Below are 19,957 nucleotides of genomic sequence, written 5' to 3'. Positions count from 1 at the left end.
AATATACGTGTCTCTTTCCGGCCTCGATATAAGATAGTATAAGGAAGGCTTACTTCAATATACTATAGAATTCACGACTCTAACCTCCATGCACGGTGAGTGTTTGCATCACTAAATGAACGCGATGTATATTTAAAATTGAAAAACGAGCGCGATCTCTCGCTAATTATTCGCGTATTTGCATCTCGCGTGGTTAATTTCCAACTTGACGTTCACGCGGCTACACGTGTCTTCGCTTGTCAATCGCGTTCCAGAATCTGCATTAATCGCAAACTGGATCCTCGATTGCAGTTTCTAAGCAACGTGATAGATCGATGCGGTATAATTAATGAATCCCATGAATGTCCTAATTAACGAGAAAATCATTTCGCTTTCGCGTCTCTCGTCCCTCTTTTTCTTTAACGAAGAGCAATCTTGTATATTGCGTGCGATTTCTAGGTTATGTATTAGATGGAGAAATCATCTTTATTCTGATTATCGCTGTGTCCAAAAATTAGATAACCCGTGTAATTTTGTAATTTTTACAGTGCACATTTTACTAAAAGTTAAATTAAATTTTATCCATGATGACATTTTTTTTCTTTGTGCTCCACAATTGTCGAATGATAATCGTAGCTTTAAATTATACTTGCATAAGTTAATAAAGTTTTATTACTTTCAATACTTTTGTCTAATTAATGTTGATAATATATTCTAGATGATTCCAGCACGGATATTCCGCTTGATTCATACAAACAGCTTGCTGTGGCAGGCAACAAAGAAATCCCCACTACAAAAGCTGCGCAAAAAGACTGGTTATACCTTGGAAAACTGCAAGAAAGCTTTGCAATTGCACGAGAATGATTTAGAAAAGGTAAAAGATAGAGATATAAATTCATTTAAGCATGCACTTTATGGCTTTAATTGACTAAATGATGGAATCTCTTAGTCCCTTCTTGCTCCAGGCTGAGAAATGGCTAAAGGAACAGGCGCAACAGCACGGCTGGACACAAGCGGCCAAACTACAAGGTCGCAATACCAGTCAAGGCCTTATCACAGTGACCATCGATGGTCAATACGCTGCATTGGCAGAGATTAACTGCGAGACTGATTTTGTGGCGCAAAACAAGAAATTTCACGGTCTCGCAGAAACGGTAGCCGCTGCCGTATTAAATCATGCGAAGTCCCAAGAAATTCAGGACGAAGTGCAGCGAATTGTATTCCATACGGACAATCTTAAAAGCTTGTCAGCCGTGGATGGCAAGACCTTGGGTGATCATTCCGCTCTAACCATTGGCGATGTGGGCGAGAACATCAAATTGAAACGCGCTTTGGCCATCAGTATTCAATCGCCGAACGTGACACTGTTTGGCTGTACGCATCCAACACCCATGAATCCCGTACCTGTTTCCTTTGGCAAATATGGTGTTCTTATCGCTGTCAAATGCAAGAATAGAGACAATATACTGGGCATGCAACTCTGTCAGCATATCATTGGTAAGTTTTTTTTTATCACAAATGTAATCAAAGGAATTGAATTGGAAAGAAAGAAAAGGAAAAAATATTCTTGTAATTATTTCTCTAGGTATGGATCCACAGAAGATTGGAAATCCACAAGTGGACGAACCGCATAATAATGTGGACGAGGAGCCCTGCATGATCTATCAGGAATTCCTACTTGATCCCTCTGTCTCTGTACAGCAATTGCTAATAGAGACAGAAACTGAGATCATCGATTTTGCGCGCTTCGAAGTTGGTGAGAATCTCGACGAAGAGCCGACAATTGAGAGTATTCAGACTTGCGGCTGAAATCGATTTCACTATCTATGAAGAGTCATCATGCGTTATTTCGATTATATATCACATTTTCCATTAATAATAATTTTTACGATAATACATGATGATGATAGTTATTATTTTTATTATAAGATTGAAAAAGAATCGAAAAAGAAAGACTACTATTTAAAGAGCAACTCGGATAACTTTGTCGTAGATAGCAAGTGTCCAAATGGAAAGAATAAAAAAATATTAAATCGTATTACTATGTACAGTATATTATGTATAATAAAACCGATAATATCTTAGTATCAAATTTAAATTAATATTATAATTATATCTCATCCTTTTAGTTTATATTAAAATAACTTTTAATATATGATTTCCGAATTTTAATACAGTTTAAATATTAATGTAGTTTAAATTATTATATTGGTCCTCTTTAATACTTCTACCTATATTTTTTTTTAATATTTTGTATTATTTTATTGATTGGCGTATTACCAAAATCATTTGCATAAAAATGTTCAAATATATTCGTATAAAAAAACAAACAGGATCTGAAAATTCATATGTACATCATAATAAAAAAATACACTACGAAAGATTTTCACGATATAAAGTGCTCGCAGGAGTGACAGCCTTCGCTTTAGTTTTTCTTATTCTTCTCGCAAGTCTCACTGATTTCCACAGCCACATTCGAGAATCCTTTTTCCAGTAGGGGGCGATCTCCGCGGGGGAATGCCTCGTACCCTGCATAAATTTTTCATCGTATGATCTTTTTATGCGGCATGATTAAATTGCATATAAATTTGCGCACTGTGAAATTGAATATTTCTGACATAAAATTGAATATTCCTTATTTAAAATAACTTCTCTTTTGATTAAAAAAATTAATTTCCGAAAAGAATTATTAATTGATCACTCTCTCAAAGAATCAGTTAGTTATGAATAAATCAGGTATACCCGTACCTGGAAATTTAAAATTTCCATTCCCTGGATCACCAATTGAAAAGTTGATATTTCCCTCGTCTTGAAAACCGGGATGTTGTCTTCTTGCTCGGAATCGTTAAAGTGATCCGTTTGCGCGTCGCTCGTTCTAAGTTCTGGAGGATCTCTGTCAATCGTTTCAAGCTCCAGATTTTTCAAAGCGGACGTAAAGTTCTTAATGCTCTTGCAAGTTCCAATTTCAACCTAAAAAAGAAATAGATCTATTTAAAAACGCGCAATTTTTTTATAATCTCAATTCTTTTCTATTTATGCATTTTATATCAATCAATTAAAAATTTATTTATGCGAAGTATCTATAATTTGTAATCATGTTTTCGGAAATTTATCTTGATCATAATTTTTTTTTCGTAATTTTACCTGAACTCCTTGTGAGCAAACGTTGCGGTCCAGAGCAACGACAGCCACAGCATCCTTCGTCCTGGCCTCGGGATGATCATTCTCATCCCATTTCAGATTTTCGACTATTCAGAAAGAAAGTGCACGTTGTACGTTATAAAGGGGGTTCTCGCAAGAAGCATTTTTCTACCTCGATATACCGCTCGATTGATCTGACTCCTCGTTTTGCCAATCCATCGAAGGATCTCCGCGTCGTCGAAAGGTGGTAAGACGGAGACACCTCTCTGACATTTGTCGACGAAGTCCTCATCCCTCCGTCGCCGTCTCCTGTCGTGGAAAAATGTACGGCGAGCGCAGTTTGTTTCGAAAAATCGGATCGAATCGCATTAATATGCCTATAATAAACTCGACGCCTAATTAAAAAAATCCTTTAATTAATATCGAATATAGTTGTATGTAAGAAGAATTCTTCTAATTTTATTAAAGAATTTATTTTTAGAAATATCGATGTAATCTTTTTCCTTCCTTTTTTTACAAAAATAAAAAAAAAGAAAAATTCTTATTTTATTTAACGCTTCGCTGTTAATATTGTGTATGTTAGTTGAAATATAATTAAACAAGAATATACATACAGGCATATACATATAAAGACAATATTGTATCTTGTTTGAGAAACAGTTTTAATAAATATACAATCTAGTTGTATTTTTTTTTTTTTTTTTTTTTTAATAATTATTCCATCTTCGCTTTAATCTTGATTTTGTTCTAGATTCGTATTTCTAATCAACTTTATATTTCATATGCAAAATTTTAATTTGCGGGATAACGATACGATTTTCTCTTATCTGGAATCTCTTTAATTCTTCGCTTTTTTACAAAAAAAAAAAAATTAACACACAACGGAAGGAGCGGAACGAAACGCGCGAGCGAGGGGCTCATTATATGTTCTAGGACGTGTAATAACCGCTCGTGCTTTATCCGTGGCGAAATAACGTTGGAAAGGCAGCGTAGGTTCGAGAACAGGTGTGCGTGCGCGTTGCGTGCTCAGGTGAGATCGACGGGCCCCAGCGGGCCCCGATGCTGTTGCCGGTCACGGCTGGCCGGCCGGAGTTCCGGGGCCCATTTCCGGACAGCACCGGTACGGTCTCCTTTTCAGCCGGGAAGAAGTATCAGTTGTTCGCATATACAGTTAGCCGTCGTACACACATCGTATACGAGGAACGAAGAGTATATCCTTGCTCCTTCGCGCGTGTCCCCCGCGAGGTAGAGGCGGCGTTTAAATGGACTGCGATCGCTAATGTCCGCGATAGCGAGAACAATGGATTTCCCAAGGCGGGTGAGTGATTATTCAAGTACGAAGTTTGATGATAGTGAAAGATTCATGAGAGAAACATTTTCCGATGAAGGACTCCCCCGCTTACGTTAAATTTCTACCACCTGTAAACATTATATAACACAAATGTTAAAAGAATTTTGAAGGATATATTTGTGGGGAATGCATATTCTCATTCTTAATTTTTTAAACTTTTTTCTATTTTTGAAAAGTATCTTTAATCCCGCCTTTTTTATTTTTGGAAGATTTAATTAAGAAATGTTTTTTTTCTTCGTTTTATTTCTTTCTGTTTAATATGTTTTAATTAAAGATAATTCTTTCTTCTCTTTCCATATATTTCTGCTCTGTTAAATGCTCGCATAATCGCTTAAATAAGTAGGAAACTAGATTCAGGATTAAATATCTCGTTATGAAAAAGGCTAAAAAAAGATAAAAAAAGGTGGAGAATTGATGGAAATAATTAGATAAAGAAAAAAATACGTGATTAATGTTAACGAGATTAAAAATAAAAAATTAAAGATAATTAATTAACTATAGACTAAACTATATAAAGGTCAGTAAAGTGATTTAAAAAATAACAAGATATATTTACTAATATAAAATATAGTAAATTTTCGATATAAATTTTGATTGTTATTTTTTAAAGAATTTAATTTAAATAATTTAAATTCAATCTTTTAGATATCTTTGAATATGTTTATATCTAAATATCCATTTTAAAAACAAATAAAAATTGTATTTTGGTACCCCAAAATTTTATGTTGCGATGTCTTCCGTTTCTTCATCTATTATATAATTATATTATTGAATAAATGAATTATTCGAAAAAATCTATCCTTGTGAGGATTCGCAATTGTTCGCGGTCACAAAGGACAGCGAGTTTTCACCTTTTGACGCAATTCTAGCGCAAAAATATATATGCGGACGATAGTTGCGACTTCCTGTCTCGCAGTGACGGTAATCGTCGCGGATGATGCTTAAACCACGCGTGTGCGTGCGTACCTGCGTAAAAGTGTGTAAAGCATGAGTATATAAATGAGACGCGCGCGAGCGCACACACGCACACACACACACACACACACATGTTACACACATAAAGCGGAGAACAAAACCGGCACAATGCCGCGATGTAATGGGCCCCATCTTACCGGGATCTGATGTGGTTACAGGTCAATCAACTCGAGACAATAGCAAGCGACATAGTTTCTTATTTAGAATTATATTTAGAAATCGCCAATTATATAATTATTATCAAACACTTTGGATAAAAAATAATAATTAATGCGTGATAAATAATAGTAATAACACGCGATAAAAAAAAGTATCTAAAAAATTTATCTTTGTTTAATTTATCCATAAGTATTGCAAAAAAATTCAAAAGTTATACATTTTGAAATCTCCTTTACATATTTACTTTAGATTTCTGTACTACTTGAAAGTAAAGTTTTTATATTTAATACTATTTTTTTATAAACAAAAATGTTAAAAAATAAACAAAATATTTTGCTGTTTTTTAAAAATTAAATAACTAATTTGATAATTAACTATATAAATAATTAATTAAAATAATAAAAAATAATTATTACAATTAAAATTAACTATAATAAATGGACATATATTAAAATAGATTATATTGAAAAAGAATCACCCAGAGATACCTGCACTAAATTATATTAAATGTATCTAAAATATTAAACAATTTTCTGTGCACAAGTGCGTCGGACACGCACTCATGTGCACCTGCGAGATAGAGATCCTCGGGAGCTCTGGTAACTCAGTTTTCAGTCCGCTCGCAAAGCGCGCGAGCGCAGTTTCTCCGTTGCAAAACTCTTGCCTCGTTTGCCTGTTAACTCGTCCGCAAAAAAAAAAAAAAAAAAAAAAAAAAAAAAAAAAAAAAAAAGACATGCCGACAATGTTATCGTGCCGGAATTAGTTATCGTTAATTACTTCATTGCCTGCATTCGACGCCTGATCCTGAAAAATTCCCGTTTCCAGTTTCCACTTTTCTGGCATTTCTCCTACAGCAAGTTTCGAGAACTCGCTCGAGTACTCCAGTGCTCTGACTTTATTCTTGATACAAGATTATTAAATAAACATTGATTTATCGTTTTATAATGTAATATCGATTTTTACATGAAAAATAAAGTGCGATTAGGAAGTTTTGAAAAGAGTGAGAAATCTTTGAAGAAATTAAAATTCGTTAGTGATAAACATGATGAGCATGCTTTATCCTGAAGATTTGAGTATCATTCCGCAGGATGACAGGAGCTATCGCAGTGATGATTCTGGCGGTGAAGTCTTCAGAAACATTCCGAAGAACAGTAGCACTTTTCGTGTCTGGAAGATCGAAGTGAGTTTCTATTATCAACAAAGATATTTACTTAATATTTATTTTCTAAAACGAAAAATTTCACAGTGTGTGTATATGATATCTATATACATATAAATAAAATATAAAAAATATAATTTAAACTATAAAAAAGATAAATAAAATTGTCATTTTAACAGTTTTATGATAATTATTAAATTTGTTATCAAAATATATTTTCTTTTCTCTTTTATGTTATAATTAATTTTATTCTTATCATTTCAAGTATATTATTTTTATTTGACATCTTGCATTTACATATCTGTCGGGTAGGGTCTGCGCGCAACAGCCGTAACCAGCACCAACATGGGACTTTTTCTCTCCGAATCGGCATACATAGTCTATGCTGTATCAGCGAAGGACGGCACTCTTCCTTACCCGAGCATGCCGGTACTTTTACTTCCATTGTGTTGCATCGTCACAAAAGAAACCGCAAACATTGCCTCATATACGAAATCTTTTCATTTCTTCTCAAGCAATTCTCTTCGTTGAATTTAACTCTTCCAGATTGCTTCTATTAAACCTGTTGTAAGAGAAATAAAAATTAATGCTTAGATTTAATTAAAAAATAATTATTCGATACTTGAAAATTTTAATATTAAAAATTTGGAAATGATATTTTATATTTAATTCTGCAAATTTTATAAAATTTATTTAAATTTCTCTCTTTCTCTTTCTGTATATATATATATACAATTTTTGATTTGAGATAGTTAGCCTGAATAATGAATTAATATTCAGAGAACAATTTTCGAAACAATATATCCAATATAAGATTCTTTTGGGATTTGTAATTTCGGGATACGATTGACAGATCAAGGACCTGAAGGATACTTCGGTGGTGCGTGCCATCCACTTTTGGATTGGCATCAACTGCGATTCAACAGTGTCCGGTGCCGCGGCACTTCGCGCCGCCGAGCTCGATTCACAAACCTCGGCGATGATCCTGATGCGGGAAGCGCAAGGTCGCGAAAGTCCCCGGTTCCTCGCTTACTTCCGGCAGCGATTGATTATCGAGAACCTGCATTTCGACGATTCGCCCGTTTGTACACTTCATCGAGTCTCCGGTGTGGCCGTGCCGATTTTAACAGAGCTGACGAGAGTTGGCTGGGAGCAGTTTAGTTGTCGCGATGTCATCCTAGTGGATATTCACGCAAAGTATGTCATTAGAAGTTTTATATACATGTATTTGGTACCAAAAGATGTATGGAAATATCTGTAAAGGTTCTCGCGTGCAAGATATACATCTTCCAAGAAGTAACAGATCTCCTTTTAGCACTATTAAATGCATAACTATTTAATCCGTCATTTCCTAATTAAAATATAATTTAAAGAATAAAAAATTTTACAAAATAATTTTTTAAATAATCACAAAAATCTACAATTAAATGAGATAATGTAAGAAATTATTTTTTATTTTCTTAGAGGTGTCATCTTCCTGTGGCTAGGATCGCTATCAGATCCACTACACAAACGTCATGCTGCTAGTCTCCTAGAGTCCCGAAAAGAGAATAATAATGGTCGTGTAGTGGTGGTCGAGGATGGCTACGAGCAAACGTTGCCCGAAGACGACAAGCAACTTTTCAGCAGCGTACTGGACTCCTCGATAAGGGTGGTGGCGCCTGATCGCCTGCATCGCATCAATCCGCCGAGTCCCATTAAGTTGTACAAGTGTAGTGAGCAATCGGGCAAGTACAAGGTCGCCGAATTGAAATCCGGGCCGATTCTTTGCGACGATCTAACTTCCAATTCCGTGTATCTGGTGGATCGGGGCGAGGCAGGGGTCTGGGCCTGGGTGGGCCGCGATGTCAATGCCAGGGAGAGATTGGAAGCTGTTAGAAACGCGCGTGGTTTCGTTAAGAAGAAGAATTACAGTGACGGCATGCCGGTGGCCAGGGCAACAGAAGGTAGAGTATGCAAGACGGATTTATTGCAGTTTGAAATAGAAAAAAAAAACGATCTTCGAAGTATTTACAAATTTTTTAAGAATGAATAAATACTCAACGGCATTTTAATTAAAAGAAAATAAATATTAAGACAAAAGCTAATGAAATTAGATAGATAGACCGAAAAAAATTTTTGTCAAAAATTATATTTATGACGCGCAATAGTTGAATAAAAATAAAATTAATGAAACGAAACAAGGTCACGAACCGGCGGAAATGAAAGCGTTATTGAGAGGCTGGGAACTTTCTAAGACTAGACCACTGACTTTGCCGGCAAGTTTCGAATCCGATTACATGAACGAAAGACCCAGAATGGCTGCTGAATGCCAATTAGTAGATGACGGGTCCGGCGAGCGGACTTTGTGGAGAGTCGAACAGAAGGAGGGTATGGTCCAGGTAGAAGATGACAGGGGGATCTATTATGCGGAAGCCTGCTACGTGATGCTATACAAGTACGGACAGGGACGAAGATCTCGAAATATTGTACGTAGGCATCTATACCAAGTCTTAAATTCATTAATTTTTAAAAAAATTATATTATTCAGTTATTGATATCTATTATTAAATTTATGTTAATTTAAATGTTATTAATTTTTTTGTTAAACATGTTTATAAATTTTCTCCTAAACTATATCTGATAATCCTGTAAAAAAAATCTAGGTAAGAAGAAAAACTGGAATTATCCTTTTAATTTATCCAATCTTATGTATGTGAGAGATAGAGATATCTAAAAATTGAGACAATAATTATAAAAAATTCTAAAGGTGAAATATTATGAAATATTTTTTTCATAGATTTATTGTTGGGAAGGTGTCCATTCTATCAAGGTAGATCGTGACGCAGCGTTGACGGCAGCTTGTCATTTATCCGAAGAGACAAACGCACAATTGGTGAAGGCATCTCAAGGCATAGAACCACCTCATCTACTGCAGATCTACGATGGCAAGCTGAAGATACTTGCTGGACGTCACCGTGATTCACGTAAAGTTTCCCATTTGGTTTAACCTATTATTTAAACAAAAGTTTATAAAAATAACAATACACAAAGAGAGATGTAAAAAAGATATATATAAAATACCATATATGAAAAACATAGATAAATCTGTCATTTAAATTGATAGGAAATTCTGGAGAAAAAAAAATTTTAAAATTTATACATGAATATAAAACATATGTTGCCTTAAAGGGAAATAAAATCTGTAGAACGTATCTTTCTATTTTCTACAATGAAGCTTCTTGATTCGTAGCACCAAAGAAATATCTGGTTAGAGTTTTCGGCTCGACGTCATACACTTCAAAGGCGGTGGAACGTCCGTTGCGGGCAAGTAGTTTAGATTCCAGCGCGGTATTCATTCTCTTCTCCGGCACACCAACCGTCTGGTGTGGCAGCAAGAGCACGGGTGACGCCCGACAGGCGTCGCGACGCCTCGCGCCTAGAAATGCACCCCTTATTGCTGAGGGTAAGGAGGATGACGATTTTTGGCTCGAGCTTGGAGGTAAATTATAAATAGAGATAGATAAAAAAGTAACTCTCGAACGTTTTTAAAATTATTCGGAATATTTTATTTGTTTTTTTTTTTCAGGAAGAGGCACTTATGGTGCGGAGACCGAGGAAGTCGGTGAGGAACTGGATAAACACCTCTTTCAGTGCCGCACCGAGAATGGCATCTTCGTGGGCGAGCGAGTTCTCGGATTCCGACAGAACTCTTTGATACCAGAAGCCGTCTGGCTGCTGGATGCCGGTAGCGTGATCTGGGTGTGGATAGGCAAATTCTCTGTTCCGAAGACATTGCAAGAATGTGTCGAGGACGCTACTATATATCTTTACACACATCCCGCAGGTCGAAATCGCAATACGACCATCTCGGTGATCAAGCAAGGTAAATATCGAATGATATATAAAAAAAAAAATAATAAACATCGCTCTTTTTCTCTTTAATTGTCTTCTTTTAACCATTCTTTCTTAAAATCTTCATTAGATCATTCAATTTTATTTTATTTTTGTCGCTCTTCAGGTTTGGAACCGGCTACTTTTATCGGGCTATTCGAGAACTGGAACCATAATCTGCTAAGGGACTACAAGCCGTTCGAAGTTTTCTGCGGCCTGCTAGAGGACAGAGACCAATCGACGAGAACGCCGATGGCCAAGGCCACTACGGACTTCGATAATTACATCAAGTACCCACCGGCGACGCTGAAGAGCGAGCCAGAAAACCTGCCAACCGGTGTCGATGTCAGACGCAAAGAGATGCATCTGACTTATGATAATTTCATCGCAATCTTCAAGATGGAACCCGCGGAATTCGAGAAATTGCCTGCCTGGAAGAGGCAGCGGCTCAAGCAGACCGCTGGACTCTTTTAAAGTTTATAAATCGTTCTCGCTCCTCAAGATATATTCTAAACTTATACTAACGTTTCTTTTTCCGATCACAAGATAAATTTATAGATTTTAACGAATTACTTTGTGTCACTTTATAACTTGTATAACTTTGTATAGATGATATATATTTTATCAACCTGCTGATATCGCAAAATATACATGAGCTCATTTAAGAAAAAATTAAAGTATTTTTTCTTTTTTTTTTCTTTTTTTTTTTTGAGACCAAACATTTAGAAATTATATGCTTTACTTGTGCACAATCTGGCAATATTTTTATTACAAATATTTAAAGATTATTTTATATTTTATATAATAAACACTTACTGTTTGGAAAAAGTTCACTATAACTTAAGTTTATGTAGAGCTGAATTAATTAATAGAGTTTCATGAAGATGTGTCCATCGCCTCGTGTTGAATCACTGTCTCCTCCTCCACGATGATCGGCTTTATTGTCTTGGTAAGTACCGCGGTGGTGCCGGGCTTGTAACGATAACTGATTTGCCGCTGACCTTTCACGCTAGCGGTATCATATGGTCGCAGATACTCAACGCCAGTCTTGCGAATAATGCAAAGATCCACGTTGGATCCCGACGCCAGGTCGTTGAACACACCTGCGCGAATAGCATCCGCTACCAATTGCTTCGCCTCCTCCTCCTATAAATGATAACAGCGATTTTCTTAATTCGACGAAAATAGCATTTTTAACAAAGAATAATTTTAATGTATTATTTAATATAGAAAGAAGGGAAAGAGTATACACAAAAAAATTTATAAAAAGTTATATATAAATATTTAACATGAATCATAATAAATTTAATTTATAATAAAAAATATCGCTTATATATAAAATAAAATTATATTCAAAATAAATATTTTAGATTCTAAATTCGTGAATCAATTTCCTCCCAATCTAAAATTTTAAGATAGCAATAATTATACTCTAGATTTAAATTACTTGATTACATATGATTAGAAGCATTCGTTACCGGTAAATCAGGTTTCCATCTGCTTTCGAAAACCGCCATTGCCGCCAACGAGCCGGATCCCATAGTAGTATATTTCAGCTTCTCGGTGGAACCATGTGGATAAATGCAATACAATTGCGGTCCATCGAGATCAAAACCACCCAAAATAAGAGCGGCACCAATATGGCCCTGATAACGAAACAGCATTTGCTTAATTAATGTGTTTGCGGTGCATACAGGCACGACACGGCCGGTATTCAGGCGATGCAACTCCAATTGGCTGGCTATCATCTCAGTGGTCATCTCGGTGTCGGCTGCTGTGCCAGCTCCGCAGCAACTATAAAAAATATGAACAATTAATAAAAAATTTGAATGGTTTAAATATATCATTCATGACACTAATTGATTACGGAGAGGATCCTATGATACTCACTACATATTAGGAGCAAGAAAGTGAATTTTCAAACTGTATTTGTCTGCAACAATGGTGTCTTCTGTAGCTCGCGTATCACCACCAAGAATAACACCATCCTTGTACACTATACCGGCAATAGTTGTACCTGTCTTGACTGCTTTCGGAGCAGCAAAGCCTTTTTTGACCAGGGTATTGTTCCTGTATAAAATAAATAAATATTAAAAAGAGCAATTGTTTCTATATCAATTACAAAATATATGAATTAAATATATATTTTATCCTTGGTTACATATGTAAAAATAAATACTTTTTAAAGTGGATATTAAGAACATTAAAATTCTAGCCTTAAAAATATATCGCTTTATTAAGATATTTTACAATACACATACAAAATTATTTTATATAAAAAATTATTAAATAATTTATCATTCATTACTTCACGTAACAAATATTAATCAAGAATTAATTAAAAACTATAAAAACTAATATTATTTATATTACTGTAATCAAATTATGATAATATTATATGATATAGCAATAATACGAAGAAATTAATTTGATATTTATATAAAAATTCTATCATCAAATTTTTGCTTTTTCTTTTTTTTTTAAATAAAATCGTTTATAAATATATTTTAATATTAAATAAAAATATATTATATATTATGAAAAGAAAATGATAGAAATGTGTGACACAGCAATATCGACATACAGGTTAGCTCCTGTGACAATCACGAGAAATAAGCACAATTTAATTTATGAAGCGGAATAAAATATTTACCTTTGACAGAGATCAAAGGAAAAACCTGGCGATGGAATTTCTGGCGCAAGAAGCGAAGTCATGATTGCTTTTCTGTCAAATATATATCGCAACTAAAAATGACACTGATACTCTATACGATTCTACGTGTATGTATGTATCTATCAACTGCACGTCATTTCACAGTATCATGCTAATGCAGGATTCACACTGCGTCCGATACCCGATAGAAGAACTAGAATGTTTTCTAGTGATTTTAACTAGCAATATTTTGGAATCTAGAAACGAGAGTTTTCGATTGGATGCCGGACATCGTACGTTGTGAATCTTGCATAATTATTGGGTTGCGTTCGAAAATCTTTGCTTCTTTTGCCTTGATCAAATACCACTTTATTCTAATGAGATTTTTTGAACGCAGTCTGCAAAGTCTGAAATCTGAAATGCAAATGGTGACGAATATAGGCGGGAAAACGTATAAAGAGCTGGGTGAGCGTAGTTACATAAATTAAAATAATGCACGCTTTCCTGAAAACTGGTAAACTCGGCGCTCCAACAGATGTGAAGAAACCGTCGACTTCTCGCGCTAAGGATGACAAGAAAGACTTGACACCATGGGTGGAAAAATAGTGAGTTATCCTATTATTTTTATAGATTAACCTTTTACACGAGATCTTCGTATAAGAAAACAAACAACTGTTATGTGAACAACTTTATCTGAAAATATCTTTTTTCTAGCTGTTACGATTTAACTCTTCACTTTTCGACTTTCATAGCAGAAGTCATAATTTTATTATTGTTATTCTTTTTTTTCATTTTCTAAAAACGAGATTTTTTTCCTTTGTTTACAGCCGGCCGAGGAATGTCGACGATATCGTGGAGCAGACGGAGGTGGTAAATGTGATAAGGCAAGCCATGAAGCACGGAGACTTTCCTAACATGCTGTTTTATGGACCACCTGGTACAGGGAAAACTAGCATTATCCATGCAGCCGCGAGGCAGATGTTTGGGAGCATGTACAAAGATAGGATACTGGAACTGAATGCTTCTGATGATCGAGGTATCCAGATTGTGAGGGAGAAGATCAAGTCCTTTGCACTGCGCAGGGCTAATCCCATCGGACCAGAGTAAGTATGTAGATTTTTTGTCGACTATGAGAAATTATTCCTAATAACATTATCACAACTAATAATCATAATTTTAGCAATCATAATTTTCATTAATAATAGAGTTTTGACAAAGTTTTTTATAAAAATAAAAATATTATCTATTTCTTTGTTGAAATGTTAAATCTTATTTATATATAAAGAATGTCAATGATGATCCAGTAAAAGGTCTGATAGTCGCAGAATCTCAACACACAAGATTATTCATGAAAAGGCACATCTTGTTGTCATCAAGGAGATCTAATAAAGTATCTTAGCATCTCTTATTAGCAACTAAATAGAAAATGCTTGGAAATGCGGAAGAATTTTAAGAATAGTGAACTTCTGAAAAGCACAAGCGAACAATTAATTTTTAAGTACTCGCGTAAAAGTCATGTGAATGCTCATTAACGCTATTGGTTTTATTCTTTCGACAAACGTTAAATTTTGTAATAATTATAAATATAATAAAAAATTTTGATATTTTTTATAATTTTATTTTTTTAAGCTAACTATTATCATTCTTTTATATAAAAGACGTAAACAAAAGAAAAATTCTTTAATGCACTATTGCCTTAACGCGTGTACTTGAAGATTAATCATCTTTTCTGGATATCTTGTATGCTGTATTGCGATTTATGATAAAAATGGCATAATCTGAGACACATTGTAATGTTACTTTAAGATTTATTAAATAAATAAGACAAAAAATAAAATAATTCTTTTCAACACTTGTAACTCACATCTTTCAATATTCATTTTTCTAGCGGGAAAAGATGTCCACCATTTAAAATCATCATATTGGACGAAGCGGACAGTATGACCGGTGCAGCGCAAACAGCACTTCGTCGAATTATGGAAAAAGAGGCTCATAGCACGCGCTTTTGCCTAGTATGCAATTATCTGTCTCGAATTATCAAGCCGATAGCGTCGCGCTGCACCAAATTCCGGTTCAAGCCATTGAGCGATGAGAAGAGTATTACCAGACTTGAATATATATGCAATGAGGAGAATCTGAAGGCCGATAGAAGCGTTTTAGAGAAAATTGTTGAAGCATCGGGTGGCGATTTGAGACAGGCTGTCATGTGTCTGCAGTCGATCACACGATTGAAGGGCAAGGACTACGAGATCACCGTGGACGATGCTCTCGATGTGATCGGAGTAAGTACGTCTTTCCATTGAAAGTATGCAAATTTCTTATTATTAGTAAATTGAAGTAATTTGTTGATAATTCCGAGTAATTTTGAATTAAAATATGTTTTTGTCTCTTTAGCTAATTCCCGATGATAAAATTGATACATTGTGGGAGACCTGTAAAAAAGGGAGTTATAATAATGTCGAAAAGTTGCTCGAACAATTGCTGCTGGAAGGATATCCGGGTTCACAAGTATTGCTTTAATTATTGCTGTTGAATTCTTAAAAAACTTAAGAGTAAATTAATTTTAAAAGAGTAATATGTAAAATAATAATTCTTGTTATGCACATATGTTGATTATCTATATCAATTTTATCGAATTAATTTAATTTTAATTATGCTATATTTTGTATATGTTAGGTAATTGAACAATTAAACGAGAAAGTAGTTTTCTCTGATGAACTTACCGACAAGCAGAAAGTGATGATTGGCGATATGCTCGGGGTAAGAGATTTTCTCTACGTACACATAAAAAATTAATAATATAATTTTAATATAAATGTGATAAAATTTTCTTTTTTCTAGGAATGTGATTATAAATTAACAGAAGGAAGTGATGAATATCTGCAGCTTTTAAGTATATTTTCTACCATCTTAGCAGCGTGGAAGTTATAAAAAAGTTATAAAAATATACTTCTATATGTAAAAACATTTATATATTTATATTTATAGATATACTGTGTAAGTAGAGAGCTTTTATATATTTTTAAAAAATTGTCCACACAATTTGCCTTTCATAATTTTAGCATATCAATTTAAACTGAAAAAATGATTGTAAAATGAACTTTAGAACATCCTAGAGACAATAATATTTATAACTAGTTAGGAATTACTAGGGTATATATCTCAGAATTAACTAGCATTACAATATTTTTTCGACTAGGAATCGCTTGATATCCCTAACTAAACAGACGCAACATCAGCGCCAAAGTTCACTAAAACACCTGGAGATTTCACGATAACCAACTTCGCGAGCACGACATTCAAAACATTTCTAGGTACCATTTAGCAATTATAATTTTTCTAACTTTATAAAATGAGACGTTGTCATAAAAATCAAAACATTTAATATACATCGCGATATTACCTGAAACATTCTCGACGCTTTGCCGCATCCAGAGAGAAATTGCGAAGATAAAATTCGATCCCGGCGTCGTTGGAAACGGGGCTCTCAGCGTCTCAGCCGACACCGTTGCGTTGAGCACCACTGACGTTCAGCGTGTAGGGGCGTCGTTGCTACTGCGTGCAATGTGTATCGTGTAGGCGTTGGCGAGAGGAAGGAGGCGAGAGAGCCGCGACCGCCGCCGCCACTCGCTCTTTTCGGAAATGTGTCGTCCGTGAGAGGAAAAAAAAAAAGACAGCGTGTGCACAGAGAAGCCGGTGTGCCGCGTGTTCACATGTGCGTTTCATTTCGCGAGGAATCCTCGTTCGGAAGCATTCGTCGTATCTCTCTGCTCTCTTCTCCCCCCTCTCCCACCACACCACCGCCTCTCTCTTTCTCTTTATCATACAGTGTGCCTGTAGAGCGCTGTCCAAGCCTTGTCCACGACGACGGAGCCACGTCTCCGCGTCCTGGTAAGCGTGAGTGATCGTTATTATTATTCCGCGGGTAGTGTGGCATCGGGGAAGATCCCCGCCGACGCCTTTTCCCGTGTCCGACGGCGTTCCCGTGTCGCGTCGTAGAAGAAAGACGAGCGAACGTACGGGGGCGTGAACGACGCCCGTCCTCGCCGCTGCAGCATCGTTCCTCGCTACGTCGTTTCGGAGTACAACGACGTTTCGGAGTACGTCTATCCTCCTTGTTGAGAGATATCTGTCTCTCTCTCTCTTTCTCTCATTTACTGGCGTAGAGGTCGTGATTTCCGGAGAGAAAGAAGAGAGAGAGAGAGAGCGGAGTATCGCGAGAAAGGTGCGCTGTTCGACGTTCCTCGTCGTGACAAGCAGGACCAGCAGAGATCAAGAGGAGACGACGGGTGTACCCAGTCCTCGTGGCACCTCCTCACGTTTCTCATCTCCGATCTGGAAGCGGGATTCTCATCACGCATTGTCCTTCGCAGTACGAAGGTGTATTATTCTGTTCCAAAGGTCCATCATCCTTCGACGAAGGTCTATTATACTCCGGGATCCTGTGGAGAATAAAAAACAGAACGAGTGTTTGAGAAAGATTGTTGGCAGAACCAAAACGGGAACTTAGAACCGCGGGATGTTCCGGTCGAAAGGACGCTGAAGAAGAAGAAGAAGAAAAAAAGACCAACCGCGGCGAGACATGTTCGGCGTCCTGAAGGGAGATCCAACCGGCGAAGCGGGCGGCTAGTCGCGGTGCATTCTGCTGCATCTTACGCTCCCTCCTCCCCTCCCACCCCGAGAGAGCAAGAGTGCGATTCTGACGATTCATCGACGAATCGTCGCGAGGAATAAATCCACGTTAAATAATATTGGCAGCGTTAACGTTTATATTATTCTCTATTACTGCAAAAAGGACTCGAACGGAGCCGGCACGCCTCCATGTGCGCGTCGAGATCCTGAGGAGGCGCGTGGTTTGACAGGATCACGCGAACGAAGCGCCGCGGCGCCGGTTCGAAAGGATTTTTGACGATTCGAGGAATTTCGATCTTTTATTTCTTTCCTCCACGCGCGTTTCTTCTCGCTCGTCCCTCGGCCTGTGTGTGATATTCGGTTCAGACAAAGGCGTGGATGATACCGGCGTGCTATTCAACAACAACAACGGCGGCGGATCGTATTTCCTGCGGTTGTAACGGGTGTCACGGATTCGTGGAATGTGACGGGAGACGTCGCTCCCGTGGAGTAGTGAGTCGTAGAAAAGGTAAGTTTATTAAACGGACTCTTTTCTCGAGAGATATCGAGTACACACTGGAATACCGTACGGGTAGTGTTCGAAGCGGAACCCCCATTGGCCGAACGCTCCAATTCCAGATCCTTTGAGATTACTCGCGGGTACATATCCGAGGATGTCCTGTTTGCTAACGTATTTTTCTTTGTATTTTTCTGAATTGCGCGCTCGGTCTTTCCTTCGAGCATTATTCGTCTTTATCTTAATAAACTTTTAATGCATACAGACTTTAATTTCGCACATATTTTAAATTAGATATTTAATGTAACTTAGATTCTAATAATATTTCTGTATTTTTAAAATTTTAATTTCAAATATATTGAATTCTAATAAAATAAAAAATTTTACTATATATATTATATATATAATCTAATTAGTATAAAATTTATTTTAATAAATAAAATTATATTTAGTATTCACACATCTCTATAATAAAATTTTATTCTTCATAGATTTTAATTAACGTAGAACTTTTATTGTATATTTGATAAAATTTAGATTTTAATATCTCTCTAGAAATCTTCAGCACGTTTTAAATTTCGAATTCATTAAATTCTAAAATAATATTATAATTTGAAATTATATAATATTAATAATAATATTAAATAATATTATATTTTGAAATTTTTCGAAAATTCTTGGATATATCTAAAAAATTTTTCATCCGTTCATCGTGTGTCTCTCTCTTTATCTTTACTTCTTTAAATATTCAGGTCTTTAAGCGCTTTTGAATCCTCCCGAATTAAATAAAGATCTATCACGCGGCACTAAAAAAAAATCTGACATTCACTAATGTGCGAAAATACAGTCACACATTTGCGCTCTTAGCATTTTTTATTCGGGATCGTCCTCAATACCTTCTCATACCTTTATAAAACGAAAATCGAACGCGTACGAGTGCTCCTCGAAAATAGTCATATCCGTCGTCGATTGATTATTCACGTGGATGTTACACGCGACGCCACTTACAACTCTATGAATGATAGTCAGTGAAATTCCATGTTATTTGCATTCAGTTTACTTGAGTCGTTAACCCATCGTTGAGTAAATCCAGTTAATTATATTATTTATCGTTATTCTCGATCGACTTACAATACGAACGATTATGGAAGAAAGAAAGAGGTCTTTGAACTTGCGTTATCATTTTTTAATTAGATCTACGCTGGACATGTTCTTATTCTTGCACGAATAATCATCTATCGTCCAACGAAAAGAGCAAACGAACTATACTTCATTGAGCTATGCTCATTATGATGAATCATATTATATCAATTAATAGATGAAAAAGACATATATATAGATCCTAAAATTATATTAATAATTCTAAATAAATCAGAATAAAAAAATATATAAAAATAAAGTGTGTATAATATAAATTTGTATATCTGTCTCTCTACCCAAATTTAAAAATATTTCAACGAAATATTTTAAAAAGCAAATGTAATACAAATCTCGAAATAAAAATCCACTTTTCCATATTAAAATATTTCTAATTTAATT

The 19,957-nt window shown here is 35.7% G+C and overlaps 6 protein-coding genes and 1 long non-coding RNA gene across 15 annotated transcripts in view; 4 read left to right on the top strand and 3 right to left on the bottom strand.

The window, feature by feature from the left end:
- The first annotated feature begins 6 nt into the window (after positions 1 to 6).
- Mefts (elongation factor Ts, mitochondrial) lies at positions 7 to 2,105 on the top strand. 2 transcript variants are annotated; one of them, XM_070292974.1, is made up of 4 exons: positions 7 to 95; positions 698 to 853; positions 945 to 1,476; positions 1,565 to 2,105. In XM_070292974.1, the coding sequence occupies exons 2-4, from the start codon at positions 698 to 700 to the stop codon at positions 1,786 to 1,788; spliced, it is 912 nt and encodes a 303-aa protein (XP_070149075.1). In that variant the 5' UTR covers positions 7 to 95; the 3' UTR covers positions 1,789 to 2,105. The 2 variants fall into 2 exon arrangements, with proteins under 2 accessions (XP_070149075.1, XP_070149076.1); XM_070292975.1 differs by lacking the exon at positions 7 to 95 and adding an exon at positions 210 to 319.
- Positions 2,106 to 2,250: 145 nt separating this feature from the next.
- Positions 2,251 to 3,488, bottom strand: LOC138944929 (uncharacterized; the record flags this gene model as incomplete). Its single annotated transcript, XM_070316003.1, has 4 exons — positions 2,251 to 2,508; positions 2,728 to 2,949; positions 3,124 to 3,227; positions 3,293 to 3,488. Coding segments are annotated over 4 exons (678 nt in total), but the record flags the coding sequence as incomplete, so codon positions are not given.
- A 3,159-nt stretch (positions 3,489 to 6,647) lies between these two features.
- Positions 6,648 to 11,167, top strand: Qua (villin like protein quail). The gene is made up of 9 exons (XM_070292973.1): positions 6,648 to 6,785; positions 7,077 to 7,193; positions 7,618 to 7,961; positions 8,229 to 8,710; positions 8,949 to 9,232; positions 9,544 to 9,730; positions 9,997 to 10,245; positions 10,333 to 10,629; positions 10,765 to 11,167. The coding sequence occupies exons 1-9, from the start codon at positions 6,648 to 6,650 to the stop codon at positions 11,109 to 11,111; spliced, it is 2,445 nt and encodes an 814-aa protein (XP_070149074.1). The 3' UTR covers positions 11,112 to 11,167.
- On the bottom strand, positions 9,413 to 13,442 carry Prosbeta2 (Proteasome beta2 subunit). 2 transcript variants are annotated; one of them, XR_011446684.1, is made up of 5 exons: positions 13,291 to 13,442; positions 12,528 to 12,707; positions 12,116 to 12,431; positions 11,454 to 11,783; positions 9,413 to 9,754 (listed from the first exon to the last, which is right to left on the bottom strand). XR_011446684.1 is itself a non-coding variant. In XM_070292972.1 (4 exons), the coding sequence occupies exons 1-4, from the start codon at positions 13,350 to 13,352 to the stop codon at positions 11,514 to 11,516; spliced, it is 828 nt and encodes a 275-aa protein (XP_070149073.1). In that variant the 5' UTR covers positions 13,353 to 13,442; the 3' UTR covers positions 11,316 to 11,513. The 2 variants fall into 2 exon arrangements, 1 of the variants encoding a protein (XP_070149073.1); XM_070292972.1 differs by lacking the exon at positions 9,413 to 9,754 and having other exon boundaries at positions 11,316 to 11,783.
- Positions 13,443 to 13,705: 263 nt separating this feature from the next.
- LOC138931818 (replication factor C subunit 4) lies at positions 13,706 to 16,293 on the top strand. The gene is made up of 6 exons (XM_070292970.1): positions 13,706 to 13,895; positions 14,118 to 14,393; positions 15,179 to 15,572; positions 15,685 to 15,798; positions 15,967 to 16,050; positions 16,132 to 16,293. The coding sequence occupies exons 1-6, from the start codon at positions 13,783 to 13,785 to the stop codon at positions 16,219 to 16,221; spliced, it is 1,071 nt and encodes a 356-aa protein (XP_070149071.1). The 5' UTR covers positions 13,706 to 13,782; the 3' UTR covers positions 16,222 to 16,293.
- Positions 15,184 to 18,013, bottom strand: LOC138931819 (uncharacterized). The gene is made up of 3 exons (XR_011446683.1): positions 16,694 to 18,013; positions 16,014 to 16,064; positions 15,184 to 15,722 (listed from the first exon to the last, which is right to left on the bottom strand). It is a non-coding gene; the product is annotated as an uncharacterized lncRNA (long non-coding RNA).
- P120ctn (adherens junction protein p120) overlaps positions 16,490 to 19,957 on the top strand; it is a 36,103-nt gene continuing 32,635 nt past the window's right edge. For 6 of the 7 annotated variants that reach the window (XM_070292968.1, XM_070292967.1, XM_070292966.1 and 3 more), the window contains exons 1-2: positions 16,490 to 16,604; positions 16,726 to 18,430. The gene's annotated coding sequence lies outside the window, so the exon portion shown is untranslated. The remainder of the gene's footprint in view (positions 16,605 to 16,725; positions 18,431 to 19,957) is intronic. The other variant, XM_070292963.1, reaches the window with a different exon arrangement.

This window comes from Polyergus mexicanus, unplaced genomic scaffold (assembly GCF_030449975.1).
Source record: "Polyergus mexicanus isolate NDT 795.1 unplaced genomic scaffold, iyPolMexi1.0 SCAF_3, whole genome shotgun sequence".
Lineage (NCBI taxonomy): Eukaryota > Metazoa > Arthropoda > Insecta > Hymenoptera > Formicidae > Polyergus > Polyergus mexicanus.
The sequence above is the reverse complement of the archived record's forward strand: the minus strand, read 5'-3'. Positions and strand labels throughout refer to the sequence as shown.